Raw genomic sequence first — 17421 nt, 5'->3', positions numbered from 1 at the left:
GGGAAATTTTCTCATAAATTTTGTCACAATCCAGATAAAAGTTCTGCTTGACAATAAGTAAAGGGTGTGTCACATCAAATTGCATCATGGAAAAAACGCTGTAGAAATTCGCCTAGTAGACCGATCCTTTTGAAAATTTTAGACAGTAAAATAAAAACTATTAAACAACTTTTGGCATTTTCTTTTTATTCATACTTCGAGCCCAAGCCCGTATGCTCGCACCTTCCTCTTTACCCCGTCCATAAGGTTCTGTACAACGTCAGGTTGTAGTTTTTTTTTGCACAGAAATCCATTTTCTCTTGAAGTCCGCCTCTGATTTGACAACTTTTGGGTTCTTCCGGAGGGCCTGCTTCATAATCGCCCAATATTTCTCTATTGGGCGGAGCTCCGACGCGTTGGGCGGGTTCATTTCCTTTGGCACGAAGGTGACCCCGTTGGCTTCGTACCACTCCAACACGTCCTTTGAATAGTGGCACGAAGCGAGATCCGGCCAGAAGATGGTTGGGCCCTCGTGCTGCTTCAATAGTGGTAGTAAGCGCTTCTGTAGGCACTCCTTAAGGTAAACCTGCCCGTTTACCGTGCCGGTCATCACGAAGGGGGCGCTCCGCTTTCCGCAAGAGCAGATCGCTTGCCACACCATGTACTTTTTGGCAAACTTGGATAGTTTCTGCTTGCGAATCTCCTCCGGAACGCTGAATTTGTCCTCTGCGGAGAAGAACAACAGGCCCGGCAGCTGACGAAAGTCCGCTTTGACGTAGGCTTCGTCGTCCATTACCAGGCAATGCGGCTTCGTCAGCATTTCGGTGTACAGCTTCCGGGCTCGCGTCTTCCCCACCATGTTTAGCCTTTCGTCGCGGTTAGGAGCCTTCTGAACCTTGTATGTACGCAGGCCTTCTCGCTGCTTGGTCCGCTGGACGAATGAACTTGACAAATTCAGCTTATTGGCGACATCCCGGACCGAACTTCTCGGATCACGTCTAAACTGCTTAACTACGCGCTTGTGATCTTTTTCACTGACGGAGCATCTAATTTTGCCGTTTTTCACCTTCCGGTCGATGGTTAGGTTCTCGAAGTATCGTTTTAGTACTCTGCTGACCGTGGATTGGACGATTCCCAGCATCATACCGATGTCCCGATGTAACAACTCCGGATTCTCGAAATGAGTGCACAGGATTAATTCACGACGCTCTTTTTCGTTCGACGACATTTTTCCAAATTTACGAAAAATTGACAGTGAAGCATGACGTGATCTATACACTCTTATCTGATTATAAGTGAAAGCAGGAGATATAATTCCTAAAAATTAAATTTCTACAGCGTTTTTTCCGTGATGCAATTTGATGTGACACACCCTTTAAGCTAAGTTACACCACAGAAATTCATTTTCCACTTCCCAACGATTTGCAACTGGCAAGAATTATCAGTTCCACCACCAATTTATCTCATCAATTTGGCATGGAATTGCTGTATAATAATGATTGATTGTTTGGTTTTATTTTCAGTTTCATTCACTCAATAAAATTCTTAAAAAATGTTTTTTTTTGTTTTTTTTACGTGTCCCGTTTATAGTCCGAAACTATTTGTGTAAGCCTACCTATTCCAGAAAACGAGACGAACAATTCGTCTCAGACGAGCCTGGAAAGACTTCTGTCACTCTTTCTCGGTATGATCAGTGATTCTGAAGACACCTTTTTATATTGAAAAAAATGTAAGGGGTTGTGTCTGTGTTCTATACAATCCGCTTGTTTTGGCGTGGGATTACGTCTAACCTTTCAATATAGGGATCTATATCAAAGTTTCGGGTGGAAAAAGTGTAGTGTTTTCCTACTGGGATTTGAAAGCATACTTCCATGAAAAATACGTTGTATTTAAATAAATGCAGTGTATCCGTATTCCAAAATTCTGGATACTTTCCATATCTAGCACAAAAAAATTTCCGTATGCAGCCGACACCTTCTTTGTCGAAGCACATTTTGATACTGAGGGATTCCTCTTCTTCGAGGGTGTGGTGAATACGGATGAAATTGCATAAATTGCATTGCCGTTTCGCAATCTTCCATTCTTGCATTGAGCTGTGTGTGTTTATTTGTGTGAAATCAACATTAGGTATGAGTGTGTCCGCTCGTTGTGTTGTACTTACTCACGCCTTGTTCGCAACTGTGGTTTCATTACATTCCATCAGTGGAAAGAAACTCTACTCCGTTCTCCTCCTTCCCTTGTCTTTCCCGACAGGGAAAGAATCCATTCTCGCTCGATGTTCATCAGAAACGATGTTGTTCCGATGACCACCAAACGAGAAGTGCTGTGGGTTCAAGGAAGGAAGGAAGGTATTGTATTATAGAGACTTTAAACTTTTGCAGTTCATTCATCTCTAGCCTTGAGAAAGGCCCTTTGAAAACTCTACTCTACTCTACTTCAGCGCTACCACCTCCGCCCTCTTGCCTTGAGAAAGGCACTCGATCCCTCGCCGTCCAGCTCGTCCAGCAACGATGTTGATGAGTGGGTTCAAATCGTGGATGGCTTATTTATACCAAATAAGTTGGAAAAGGGCAGAAACGAATGTTAGTTGCTCGTTATTGACGGTACGGGTACGGGAAGCACACAAATCGGCAGAACAAATGTATGGGAAAATGGGAATGCTTCCAGTTTTCATAAATTAAAAACGTTTAGGGATTAGCGAATTGTAATGTATAGCATATCAAACAAATCCTAGAGATTTTCCAATTCGATTGGCATGCAAACCATCAGAATCCGTTCGCTGTGAAAATAGTTATTACGTTAACTTTATTTCATAAAAACGTGACCTGTTTTCTGATTTTTCACCCTTCCTGAAAGACGTAGTTCTACTTTAAAAAAAAACAACACACGCAGATACGACGAATGAAACGCATTATTGTTAAATACAAATCAGTAAAGAAAAACATTGGTTTATCAAAATTGCTCAAAAAATTTTATTTGATATCTAGTCAAAAGTCCTCCATTGACACTCCTCTGAAAACGGCCTTTTCCAAGATTAAAAGCGAATCAGTGCACTGTGTGCATTGACATAAGGGAACAGATTGTGGCATAAGGCCAGCATGGGTATTGTTCTCGAGGGAACAATATCGCCATCATCAATTGCTTCTACAAAATCACGCAAACCGTCGCTTCTACTCAGGGTCACCAAAACTTTCCATTAAAGAGTTGTTGCTGAAATTGAGATAAACATACAAGAACAAACATAGTCAAGTGAATTGAACAAAATAATTTTGTAGTCTTACATCAACAATGCGGTCGTGTCGTGAACATAGCACCAATAATTTTGTTTCCTAATTTGTTCAGATGATAATGAAACTTGTAATTTTAGGTGGCAGTTATTTGGCCTGATTCTACGCGGCGTGTTATGTGAGATGACAATTGTCACATCACCATCACTGGTTGCTGGTTGCCAAATCAGATCCGAGATGCCACATTCACAAATATGTTCACGAATTTGAAGACATTTAACTTTTGTCACAACCATTTATTCCTGCTGCAGGCTACTTAAAATATTGACAAAACATTATTGGTTCCAAATGATAAACGAAGCTGGCCAGTTTCGCAAACATTAGCACATATTTTCAGATATTTCAGATTTTCGTCGTATATGTTCGAGAAAAATCATCTGGCATTCCAGAATTTTGTTTATTTCGCTCAGAGAGGTCAGATATTTGTTTTGTAACAGTCAGAGTTATATCTATAGATCTACATATACTTGTCATTTTGTTAGCATAAACATTTTCGTTTGTATTGGGACATTCTGCCGAATTTGCAGCCATTTGATTGGAACAAGCAAAGTGAAACGGTTGATTGTATCCTGTGAAGTTTTAAACTTTCGTTTATTTTGGTCGTAGTTGCTGCTGCTCTCTGCGCTCTCAGTGTTAAATTGTTGCTCTGGCTCCGGCTTCGGCGTATACCACGACTTCCGAAATGGATATGTAGCTCGGTGATGATGACTCGCGGCTAGACAGATGAAACACATGATCCATGTACAGTAAACATTCGCGAACTGGGCGAAAAGGGATGACCAGTTATAGACATTCGCGTTTTAACTGGTCCGGTATGTAGAACGTCAAATAAAATCGAGGGGAACAATTCAATTAATTGTTTGATTCTCGTTGATCATGAAATTGGATAAACAAACGTTTTCCAATGAAAGTTTCGCATTGAGTGCGACAACAGGTATGAAATATTATTTGACGAAATAATTTTTCTGTAATTTGATCAATGTTTTCGTCATGCGAAAATAATGTCAATTTTTATAAATATAAAAATATAATTTATATATATATATTTTTTTTTACATAGCTGCTGACTTTCTGGGTCCGCTTCCAGACGGTCAGTATTTGTTAGTGGTAGTAGATTACTATAGCCGCTATATGGAAGTGGTGAAAATGCGTTCGATAACGGCACTTGATACAATCTCGGAATTAGCAACAATATTTAGTCGATATGGTCTTCCTGTTTCGTTGCGGGTTGATAATGGACCACAATTTAGCGAAAAAAGCTTAGAGTTTCGTGATTTTCGTGAGGCAAATAGAATAAAACTGGTTAACACTATTTCATTTTGGCCAGCGATGAATGGAGAAGTAGAGAGACAAAATCGATCGTTGCTAAAAAGACTGAGAATTTCTCAAGAGCTGGGAAAAAATTAACGCAATGAAATGCGTAAATATCTCTTGACGTATCATTCTACTAATCACTCCACAACTGGGAAATCACCAGGAGAATTGATGTTTGGTCGGAAAATTCGAACAAAATTGCCGCAAGTACCTATTGAAAGGATGGAGGATGGAGAGATCAGAGATCGTGACAAAGTAGCAAAGGAAAAAGGAAAAGTTTACGCCGATATTAAAAGAAAGGCCAGAGAAAGCGAGATTGAAGTAGGAGATCAGGTTTTAATGAAAAGATTAAAGAAAGATAACAAGCTGGATGCGGAATTCTCTCCTGAAGAGTTCAAAGTGCTGAGAAAACAAGGTGAAGATGTTATCATACAGTCAAAGGAATCTGGAAAGAAATTTCGACGAAATGTGGCACATCTTAAAAAGTTTATACCACTCAACGAACCAATTCAACAGGCAGAAGAAGAAGAGCTTCAGCAGAATAGACCCAACAGAATAAGAGCGGAACCGTCACTATACAAGGACTTTATAGCACATTGAACTTATTAAGGTTAGAGGGGGTTGTAGGGTCCTGCCACCGCTGTACAATAACACTTTGAGTAGTGCATTCGAGCAGTAAATGATGCACACCTGCTTGAGAGAGAATAACCTTGGATAGACGAAGAGAACACGGAAGAGAGAGGCAGTTCGACAGCGACAATGAGTGCGGTAGGCAGCACTAAAGGGCTTGTAAATCAGTGATTAAATAAAAGTTGTGTTGGCAAATAAAACTAGTAAATAATTAAAAACTGTAGTGTCTTGATTATTAAACAGGAAACCTTATATGTTGTATAAGAAGAAAATAGTTAAAAAATCGACTAAAAGTAATCATACTTTGTAGCACATACGGAAATAAAGCCATATAATTTTTCTGCTTCCGGCGGAAATGTAATTAACACGTTTACACCGGAACTAATTCCAGGCAGTGTTCGCCGCTTGAACGTTTTTTCTGAATAATTCACTTTTGTTTGTTCAAATGTGATCTTGGAAATGATCTCCCTCAGTGGCATTCATAAATCTTTAAAACATGCGAAACCGTAATGTGACACAGGCGCGCTGAACTAGAGCATTCATAAAAGTGGACGCACCAAGATCATATTTTCGACTGTATAAATCAACATCAAATACCCTATTAGGCTTGCCAGCAACTCGAAAGAGTATGTGCTGATCTATCAGCCTAAAATGCAGGGTTAAAATTTCAACAACTGACGCGCTCTCTATGTTTGGAAAATTTAAACATTTTACGAAGCATACAAAATTGTACACAAGTTCGCGCAAAAATAATCGTTTGGGAAATTTAGGATTTGTTTCAGTTGCAAAAATTTTGCTGAATAAATATGAACACCATTCTCTGTATGGTCTAATTTCGAAAAATCGGACATTGATTGTGCATTGATGAGTACTGTTGTACCGTAACATTCCCCCTTATTCCCCTAGGCGAATGGCGTGACTATAGTTCATCACAAGGTGAAATTTGGAGTCGTGTCCTCATTTGTTATTGACTCGGGTATCAAAAAGGAGCTAAAAAGTAAGGTAGATTCCATAATAAAGTGGTAAACTTTGCAATATCTCGTCACTCGCCGCGCGGAATAAAGGGGATTGTGACAAATGGCACATTATAATTCACTGAAATAGAGTTACTTTTAGGCAAAAATAAAGAGCAAAAATAATTTATACCAAATTAAAATGTGCTTCAATAGTACATCAAATTCATTGATTAAATTTCGTTGTAAAACAAACAACACATACTTTTTATTTTCAATCAGATGCAGAATCGTTCAGTTTCGATCAGGTTTCTACAAACAGATTTTCAAAGTCCAATGGACAAGATCCACGCAAGGATGAATGATTTTTCGAATTTTAACATAAGAAACTAAAATGATAAACATCGTTTTTATTATTGATAAAACATAATAAATTAATTATTCATGGTAAATGTTTTAAAAACATATATCACAAATGTCTAGTAATACTTTCAGCACTTTCAGTTTTCTCAGCATAAAGTTATGCTTAGTCGTACACAAATGTATTTTTCAAAATTGTTTCTGGATTCCGGCAGCTATTTGCGTGACCCTTGGCATTGATTGGATTTCCATCAGTCTTGGTTGATGAATTTTTTGTACTCTTGGTGGAGACTTGGATCGATCGGTCCCCAGGATGGCGTTGGCCGAAAAGCTTTGGCAATTTTCTGAAAGTATGAACTCATTTATAAAATGTGTACCGGCATAGTGTATTCGCATACCTCGGATAAACTGCTTCCGTCTTGCTTGACTACTGCCCGAATCGCCCATATCGGCAGCTGTAACAACCCAAATGCCGCAATACACCATCCGAAAACTGGAGGTTTAACGTTTAAGTATGTGTAATATTCTAGCAAACATTCATTAAACCTACCATAGGCGATCGATGGGTACACATAGCCCTGATAGGTTAACGGCTCCAACGTCGCCAGATTATACATCAGGATGGCAAACATCAGCACCGGGGTGATCCACCGCCAGCACAGTCGCCAGTACAGGTTAGGTCGGAAACCGAGCATGAATTCCACATCCTTGCAAAGACGATCGACACCGTATATCCAACCGAGGGCAACCAATTCGGCGATGGCGAGAACCAATGCAATGAACGACGCACCAAAGTGATCCACTAGCGTGAGAATGTATTGGCCTCCCTGAAAAAAGCACCAGTTGTTAAAAATAAACGATCGCATTTTTGGAACCCACCCAGTACTCACCGGCGTCACGTAGATGCTTCCCAAGCCAACACCGCAGATAGCAATGGCAGTGGCTGCCTGCCAGTTCTTCACTCTTGGAAACTGATCCCGAATGACGGTCATAACGCACGAAGTCATTGCCACGTTGCTTCCAATGCCCAACACAAACAGCATCAGGAAGAAAAGTACAGAGAATACCTGTGGCACAACGTCAAACTTGGCGATCGCTTCCGGGTAGGATATGAACGCCAACCCGGCACCGGACTTCACCACCGTCCCGACATCGTCACTTCCAACCAGCTCGGCCAAGTGTCCAAGGATACCGAAAATGGTGCATCCCGCTAGCAGCGATGTGAAGGTGTCGATCGTCGTCACGATCGTCGCATCCCGGGCAACGTTGTGTCGGAACTTGTTATACGACGAGTACATGATGATGTTACCGAAGCAGATCGACAGCGAGAAGAAACATTGGGTCACTGCAGCGTACCAAACCTTCGGTTCCAGGATCTTGTCCCACTGGGGCTTGAGGAAATAGATGATTCCATTCAGAGCACCCGGAAGGGTGCAGGCTCGGATGAGCAGAATCGTGATCACCACGTAGGGAAAGAGTGCCAGGAAGTAGGAGGCCTTACCGGCGCTTTTGACACCTGTTGTCAGAATACAAAGAGTTGATTGAAAATTGATTGGATTGTGAACGAGAGTGATCTGTTTTTTGCTTACCTCTGATGAGAACAAGCAGCACAAAGGACCACGATAGGCAAAGGTATAGTGTCAGCTGCCAGTCCGGAAGTCCGATCCCATCGTCGATGGTGGCGATTTCTTTGAGAACTACTCGTCTGTTGGATTGCGGACCGTAATTAGTGTCTATCATATAGCGGAGAACCATATGTAGCACAAGGAATGATGAATTATTCACAGAGTAGATAGCGTGTATAGAGGAAGCTAATGACAAATTTGATCCCCTTAGTTGATGAAGTGAACGAGTCGAATGATGGTAAAATTGCATGTTATACAGGTCGGACTCGATTATATGTGATTCGATTATATACAATTTTGGGCTCGATTATATACAGATTAAAAGCATATTTTTTTTTTTACATTTCAAATACGACTTATTTCAACCAAAAATTTGACCTTTCAACGTTAAAGTGAAATTTAAGTGACTATTATGAGTACAGTGCACAATGCGCACAATGGTCCAGGAGATGTATTTAAGTGGAAATTAGCATTTAGAGCTCGACAGTTATTCTCTAGACAAAAACTGTCTTCGACAAAGTTGTTACATACAATAGAGTGCTCATTTTTATGTTATCAAAAATAGGGTGACCAAAATTGTCGATGAAATAAAAAATCTAACTTTCTTATCTTTACAGATAGAGGTAAACATAGTTCGACAATGTTGTAGTCCTATTTATTTGAGATATCTTTGTAGAATAAAGTCTTGACGTAGGACTACGTCTTTCATTTCTATACCGGGGTGTAAAATCAAAGTTTCGAAAACGAAAGCGTTACGCCGGAGACCGAAATTTTTAACGTTAATAGCTCATAAACAACTGAACGAAATGGTATGATAAACACTTCATTCGAAAGATAAAATATCTACGCGTTATATACTTGTTACTTTTTCATCCAAAAACTTGTTTCAATAGCCTTAAAATTGCTTTCAAAACAGGCTATTGAAATCACCAATCGGTATATAAGCGAGCACCGCTCGTAAACCCACTCAGTTATAATTGAACAGCGATTGGAACATGTTGTCGCTGTTATGATGAAGCTAACTTCGTTTATCATGAAAGCGCTGATGAACGATGTCACTAAGAGCCTGTTTGTGCACCTTAGGCCAGAAGGGAATCCATCAGGAGAGTGATGCCACGGTTCCGCTTGAAACATCGGAGCAGCCGCCACACACACACACACACACACACACATACACGCGCGGAATTCTCGTTGCTATCATCGTTGCTGAAAAATAATCTGCCAGTTCCCCTGGGAATTGAAAAATACATTCATGTGAAAGAGTTTAATTTAATGTTTTCTATCCATACAACACTGCAACCAAATACATTTGGTTTTGTGATTTTTCAATCAATCGGAATTAACAGGAAAGCTTCTGAAAATTATTCTTTCCTATCAGTAGAAAATTTTCGTATCCAATATTGTATGCGCGCGCAACGGAGAATGTTTTGTATCGCGAAAATTATATAATTTTCAATCGATTGCTTAGTCGCTGAAAGTTTCAAACTCAAAGAGTTCATTCCCCTCTAGTTTGCCTTCCAAATTGCCATCGTAAACCACACCTTCTCTCGATTCAATCACGTACAAAAAGCATACTTAAGCGATATTCTGGTGGTGAAACGCATTCATTTTTCGTGAGGACATCGACAAGACAACATCGTTACTGAACGAGCTGAACGAGCTGAACGGCGAGGGATCGAGGGATTCATTACCTGGCATGACTTGACCTGAAACGCATTCATTCATTCCCTTTGAATTGAAAATAACATTTAAGCGAAAATGTTTATTATGTTTTCCATCCATATAATACTGCGACCAAATACATTTGGTTTTGTGATTTTTCAATCAAGTGTGATCAACGTAAGACCACGTCTTTCGGCAATTTATTAGAGGTGCAATGAATCCTAAGAAGGAATTCCCGTTCTACGTGCACTGGCAAACGATGTTTGCTCAACAATTTCTCAAACGAGAAAGTGTGTTACGAGAGAAAGGATGAACGAACGCAAAAAATATGTAGACTGATTTGATGCAACAGTTATTTTGTCTATTGGAAATGGAATACAAATCATATCACAATACAAGCAATGTATTATGTATTATACAACTTTCGTGTGATTGCTTTTTTTTTTGCTGAATATTGTGCCTTCAACGTAACGCTCTCGTTTTCGAAGTCCCCCCAGATATTCATTTATTCATTCATTCAGAATTGATTCAGAAGCAACTAAAAACAAATGATCACTTAATCAAAGATAGTCCTACGTCACCCTTGCGGTTATACCACAGATCACGTTTTCACGTTCACGTTTTTTTTTCTATCTCTTGAAATAACCGATATAGCGCCTTTTTTCTATGTTACGTTAGGGTCACCATTAAAAAAAACTTTTTTTTGCTCTAACTTTTATATTTAAAATTCTACATACAAACTGTCTTCGGAAGACTTTTAGAGTTTACTAATACAAATATTTTGCGATGCTGAACTTGTCAATATCTCAACTTTACTCAAAGTTATTGATATTTTTTCCCAAAAAACTTAAGTGACCAGATGCTCAGAGGTCTAACGCGGGACTCAAACAACAAAACGTTATGTGAACATAAACCATAGTTTAGCGAGTCTAAACTGATCAGTATTATTTCTTTCTGAGTATCGGCACTCAGTTGTGATTTTTCGTTAGTTTAGATTTTGTTTACGCCCGAAAATCACTCACTAAATCAGAGCATTTACGCCTGGCAAGCACGATTCAAATTCTACAATTTTCTTCAAATTACCGAATGGAATGCTCGAAAATTCCAATTCATTTTTCATCGATTTTAGTGTTAACGTATGCATTCAAAAAAAATGGACTAATTTTGGATGGCGATGAAAGATAATTTATAAGAACAATTAAGTCTACAACAAAAATGATTCAAAGATGTTGATTCGCAGCAGCAGCACTGTCAAGCAACTTAATTTTTCCATACTGCAAGCTCCATCCCACAGCGGAGGACTTGGACATCCTGAGGCACTTTGTGTCCGCCAAACATAGCCGATCTGGTATTTACAATATCATCTATTTGCCGCTCCTTAACCCGGGAGATCGAAGCAAACGGTGGAGAAAAATCTGACCAAAATGGACATTTTTATGTGGAAACGTCAGACGAGACCGGACGGATCTGAGCAGCAGGCAAAGTAGCCAGAAGGAGTAGCTTGAGGTGCTGGTGAAAAACTTGTTTCCGGCGAAAGAAGTGAAAAACTTCTTTTCGTACTCGTAATGAAAGACGAGACGTACTTGATGCTAGAATTCAACGAATGGCAGAGGACCGGGTACTTTATGTTCCCCAGGTAAGCGATGTCGTCGAATATATCATTCACATCAAGTTCTCAAAGAAGGTTCTCTGACAAACGTGAAGTGAATGTCCAAAATAAATATATAGAAATATATAGTACGAAGTGCTTGCCGGAGTTGGGAAGGTGATGTGGTCTTTATGCCGAACCTGGGATCAGCCCATTATGCCAATAGAGCCGATCAGGATGGATTGGCTGGAGATAAACATTGTCGTGAAGACCACCAACCTTCCCAACATTCCCCAGCTGCACCCGATAGAAAACTTTTGGGCGAATGGCCAAAATAGAGAGACAGACGACCACCAAAGCCACAAAAAGGTAAAATAACACGCCGATATACATATATTCATCGGCCATGGTTCAGGTTCCGGCCAACTTCCGTAAGACCGCCAAGCGCTTCATTTACGATACTTCATCAAACAACTCTGCCTCTTCCTGTCGAGTGTACACTAGTTCTTCCGACTTATTTCAAACGTTAAGCCCTGACCGAGCTAGGGGACCAAAGATGAACTTTTCGTCTGACTCACGTTGGTCCCTGCGAATCAAAAGGGGACTTTCATAAAAATAATTTTCCAATTTTGTTGCTGTCGCTTCCAGTTGACGCTCTCTTAATAAAAAGCTTCCTGTCGGTGTGATGAAACAGCTCAACGTATTATTCTTTGGACGCATTAGAAGCGCTCTTGTACAGTCTGCCAAATAAAAGTTTTTTTTATTGAGGTTATTCCATTTAAGAAAATCAGAATGATCAAATTGTGATATTGAAACATAATGATAACGCGGTACATTTTCGTTTCTTTTGCCAAATGCGGGACGTTTCGCGGGACGCAATCTTACGCGGGACATTTTGTTGAAATGCGGGACTGTCCCGCGTAGCGCGGGACGTCTGGTCAGTTTACAAAAAACACGCTTTTCATTTGTTTGTCATTCTTTCTGGGGCAAACATAAAAAATGTTTGTTGACGGAATTTGAAAGAATAAATTTCACTCTATATAATACGTGATATTCAAAACTATGTTATTTTTTGTGTTTGAGTAAATTAATATTGAAATCATGAGTTTTTGAATAAAAAACATTAATAACTTTAAGTACGATTAAGGTATTGACAAGTTCTGCATCGCAAAATGTTGGTATTGATAAGCTCTAAAAGTCGTACGAAGACAGTTTTGATTTAGAATTTGAAATATAAAAGGTAAAGCGAAAAAAAAAACGTTTTTTCATGGTTACCCTAATACAACTTAGATAGAAGGCGCAAAAAACAACTTTGTGCGAGATATTTTAGACGAAAACTGCCTTCAACAAAGTTGTTACATATGATAGAGCGCTCATTTTTATGTTATCAAAAATAGGGTGACCACAATTGTCGATGAAATAAAAAAAAAATAAATTTCTTATCTTTATAGATAGGGATAAACATAGTTGAACAATGTTGTAGCCCCAATCATTTTAAACAACTTTGTAGAACAAAGCTTTTTTCTATCTTTTAATATAATCGATTTAGCGCGTTTTGACGTAGGACTACGTCTAACCGGAAGATATAGGGGGTGAAATGGAAATCTAGGCACTGAACAAGTAGGAAAAAATGCAAGATTTGAAACGCTTATAACTTGAGCATTTCTCAATAGATCGCAAAGGTTTTTGCATCAATTGATAGGAAATATATCTACGCATCTATCATAACGAATAACATTTCATTTTTCTTGAGATAAATAATTCAATAATTGTGAAATATCAAGCATTGTCAAAATGCACTATGTGCCCATTTTTGATTGGTCCATTTTGTGCTACTCAAATCGTACCGACCAAAACGGGCAACCAGAGCAGCAGCGAAATAGAATGAAGCACGATTGGAAAGGAAAAAGGAAAAAAAGAAAGAAACATTGGTCGCAGTCTCACACATGTTTAATTCTCGAGCCAGCCAGTCAGCTTAAAAATCCCCGCTCCGCTGCCGTAACGATCATTCTCATCTAAACCGTACACCACATCGGTTCGCATCACAACACATCAACAAACCAACCCAAGCAGCCATGTCTGGTCATGGTAAAGGAGGAAAAGTGAAGGGAAAGGCAAAATCCCGCTCGAACCGTGTTGATCTGGAGTTCCCCGCAAGGGTAGCTAGGCCGAGCGCGTTAGTATCAGTGCATCAGTCCACCTAGCCGGCGTTATATAGTTTCGGCCGCCGAAGTGGAAAAGCTGCTCGCGACGATAAGAAAACTCGCATTCAGAACAGACCACATTCGGTTCGGTGGACATCAAGACAACAACAGGCAGTTGCAGCGAGTGGCAAACGCAATCGCAAAACGACAGCAGGTAGCGGAAGAAAAAAGTTTGTTCTTTATACAATCTGCTTTGGTGGCAAAACCAGAACAAGGCGGCATCGAGGGCGTTCGAAATGGTTTTTCTTAAAACCACGAGTACTAAGTTTTCTAAATTGGAACCATTCCATAAAACAAGGCGCTTTTCAGGGCCAATAAACCTTCCAAAAAAGAGTTTAGGAAATACAGTTCAATGCTTTCTAAAACATTATCCAAAATAATAATAAAACACAAATTGATTTTTTCATAATTTGTTTGCCAGGATCTGATGAGTATGTAAATTTGGCAGTTGTTCTAAGCTTATTGATTTTCACCAATTCTTAAATTGTTTCTAGATTGAAAGTACAGTAATTTACACTTATCTCGACATTTAGCTAATTGGACGGACCTGTAATGCGACATATTTAGTTGGACATTTTTGTAAACATAGAGTTCGGGGTCCATATTATGACCCCACGTTGAAAGTCGTTGAATCACTGTCATCGCAAATGATCAATTACAGGTTAAAATTACCTCCAATCCGATACTGAGTGGTGGTAATGCGACGTGCCATTGAATGTAATTTACTGTAAAATATGTCACAAGCTGGATGGGAAGAAATTTTCCAACTGTGAAAGCTGTGGCGAGTGGCAAATGCAATCGCTAAACAGAAAGGTTTAGCCGAACAAGATGGGGATATCGAGTAATAACAAAACAATAAACTCTTTAGATTGAAGATAATTTTGTGATCCGGAAAAGGACCCTTTTTAGCCTGCATGTGAATCCAACGAGCGAACAAATCGTAATGAATGTATTTTTTTGCCATCGCTCCCTTTTAACGCTCATTCGTTCGTCTCGTTGGACTCGCCCCTCTGGCTGAGTCTGCCGATTTGTCTCTATCCTGTGAGTGTATACCGCTAGAGTATAAAACACGCGGACCCCAACAAAATATCTTATTTTCTTTCAAACCATATACCCGTGTGGTTGTACGGCATCGGCATCGTGGACGTAACAAAGGAGGACAAGTTAAGGGAAAGGCAAAGTCTCACTCGAACGGTGCAGGTCTCCAGTTCCCTGTTGGTCGCATTCACTGATTGCTCCGCAAAGGTAACTAGGCCGAACGGATTGGTGCCGGAGCACCAGTATACCTAACAGCGATTATAGAGTTTCGGCTGTCGGAGTGCTCGAGTCAGCTTGCAAAGCTGCTCACGACAATCAGAAACCCCGCATCAAGAAAAGAGCAGCTTCGGTTCGGCGCTCGTCAAGGCAACAATTAGTTTCAGTGAGTGGCAAAGTGTTTCTCCGGCACGTCGCATTAAATGTAATTTACTAAACAACATGTCACAAGCTGGATGGGAAGAAATTTTCCAACTGTGAAAGCTGTGGCGAGTGGCAAACGCAATAGCTAAACAGGAAGGTTTAACCGAACAAGATGGGAATATCGAGTGATAACAAAAACACAACACCAAAGGTTCTTTTAAGAACCATCAACATATTCATAAAGAGTAAAAAGTAAACTAATCCATTTTTCAGGTAGATAGGTAGGTATTCACGTAGGAGAAGAAAATAAAACAATATATTTAAAATATATATTTAACAAAAGCTGTCCCCTTTGTATAGTCCTACGTCACTCCGGTTATGTCCCCGACATTACCCACCCGTCTTTTTTTTCTAAGTTGCATTAGGGTGACCATGAAAAAACGTTTATTTGCTTTAACTTTTATATTTCAAATTCTTCATCAAAACTGTCTTCGTACGACTTTGAGAGCTTATCAATTCCAACATTTTGCGATGCAGAACTGGTCAATATCTTAATCCTTCTTCAAGTTATTGATGTTTTTTTACCCAAAACTGATTTAAATTTTAATTTACTCAAACACAAAAAATAACATAGTGTTGAAAACCACACATCATGTAGAGTAAAATATGCTCTTTCAAATGCCGTCAATTAATTTTGTTTACGTTTGCCCCAGAAAGAATGACAAAGAAGAGAATGAAGAAATATCAATAACATTGGGTAAAGTTGAAATATTGACAAATTCTGCATCGCAAAATATTAGGCTGTCAAAAAAGTCCTGCGGTATTTCCGCGAGGTGTCGTTGTAAGCGCGTAGTTCTAGTTGTATTCATTGTATCGAGTCATACTATAGCTTGTTGGAAAGGTTGCGCGCTATAATATAGTCCTTGACAGTGTTTTGTTTGGTTAGGTCGTTCGTGAGTTATAGTGTCGCAAATATGGAGCAAAATAAAGAGAAAATCCGACATATTTTACAGTACTACTATGACAAAGGCAAAAATGCATCTCAAGCTGCCAATAAAATTTGTGCAGTTTATGGACCCGATACAGTTTCCATTTCCACCGCACAACGATGGTTTCAACGTTTTCGTTCTGGTGTAGAGGTCGTCGAAGATGCGCCACGCTCCGGAAGGCCTGTCGTCGAAAATTGCGACAAAATCGCTGAATTAGCCGAGAAAGACCGGCATAGTAGCAGCCGTAGCATCGGCCAAGAGCTGAGGATAAGTCATCAAACCGTTATTTACCATTTGAAGAAGCTTGGATTCACAAAGAAGCTCGATGTATGGGTGCCATACACGTTGACGCAAAAAAACATCTTTGACCGTATGTGAATCGCTGCTGAATCGCAACAAAACCGACCCGTTGAAAAGTGGGTCACTTACGACAACGTGAAGCGCAAACGGTCGTGGTCGAAGCCCGCTGAAGCGGCTCAGACGGTGGCCAAGCCCTCATTAACGGCCAGGAAGGTTCTGCTGTGTGTTTGGTGGGATTGTCAAGGAATAATCTATTATGAGCTGCTTCCCTATGGCCAAACGCTCAATTCGGACCTGTACTGCCAACAACTGGACCGCTTGAAGGTAGCACTCATGGAGAAGAGGCAATCTTTGATAAACAGAGGCCGCATTGTCTTCCATCAGGACAACGCCAAGCCACACACTTCTTTGGTGACGCGCCGGAAGCTCCGGGAGCTCGGATGGGAGGTTCTTTTGCATCCGCCGTATAGTCCGGACCTTGCACCAAGTGACTACCACCTGTTTTTGTCCATGGCGAACGAGCTAGGTAGTCAGAAGTTAGCCACAAAAGAGGCCTGTGAAAATTGGCTATCCGAGTTTTTTGCCAATAAGGAAGCGAGCTTCTATAACAGGGGTATTATGAAGTTGGCATCTCATCTTGGGAACAAGTCATCGAACAAAACGGTGCATATTTGACTTAAAACAGATGATTGTAACTAATTTTATGAACAAATGAAAATTCAAAAAAAATACCGCAGGACTTTTTTGACAGCCTAATATTTGTAATAGTAAGCTCTAAAAGTCTTACGAAGACAGTTTGTTGGTCACCCTAATGAAACTTAGAAAAAAGCGCTAAATCTATTATTTTAAAAGATATAAAAAAGCTTTGTTCTGATGTTTAAAATAACTGGGGCTACAACATTATCGAACTATGGGCCCTATTTCAGAAAACGAGACGAGCAATTCGTCTCGTCTCGTCTTGGCTTCAGTCACTTTCGAGACGAGCAAAATATCCCATTCCAGTACACGAGTTTCATTGAAATGTTTTATTTGGTAGACTGGAGAAACTTCAATCAGTTTTTCTCGGTATGACCAGTGATTTCAGATGAGAAGACAAGTTTTTGTTTTGAGAAAAGCATCAAACAGTTTTCAA

The 17421-nt window shown here is 39.9% G+C and overlaps 1 protein-coding gene across 4 annotated transcripts in view; it reads right to left on the bottom strand.

Moving 5' to 3' along the window:
• Positions 1–6560: 6560 nt before the first annotated feature.
• Positions 6561–17421, bottom strand: part of LOC129767953 (sodium-dependent nutrient amino acid transporter 1) — a 91453-nt gene continuing 80592 nt past the window's right edge. For 3 of the 4 annotated variants that reach the window (XM_055769272.1, XM_055769274.1, XM_055769273.1), the window contains exons 5-9: positions 8113–8228; positions 7414–8039; positions 7074–7350; positions 6922–7016; positions 6561–6867 (exon numbers count right to left, since the gene is read on the bottom strand). In XM_055769272.1, coding sequence (XP_055625247.1) covers positions 6775–6867; positions 6922–7016; positions 7074–7350; positions 7414–8039; positions 8113–8228 — 1207 coding nt within the window. In that variant the 3' untranslated portion in view covers positions 6561–6774. Of the gene's footprint in view, positions 6868–6921; positions 7017–7073; positions 7351–7413; positions 8040–8112; positions 8257–17421 lie in introns of all 4 variants that reach the window. The other variant, XM_055769275.1, reaches the window with a different exon arrangement.

Source organism: Toxorhynchites rutilus, chromosome 2, assembly GCF_029784135.1.
Source record: "Toxorhynchites rutilus septentrionalis strain SRP chromosome 2, ASM2978413v1, whole genome shotgun sequence".
Taxonomy (NCBI): Eukaryota; Metazoa; Arthropoda; class Insecta; order Diptera; family Culicidae; genus Toxorhynchites; species Toxorhynchites rutilus.
Note: the sequence above shows the minus strand (reverse complement) of the source record. Positions and strands in the feature narration are given on the sequence as shown.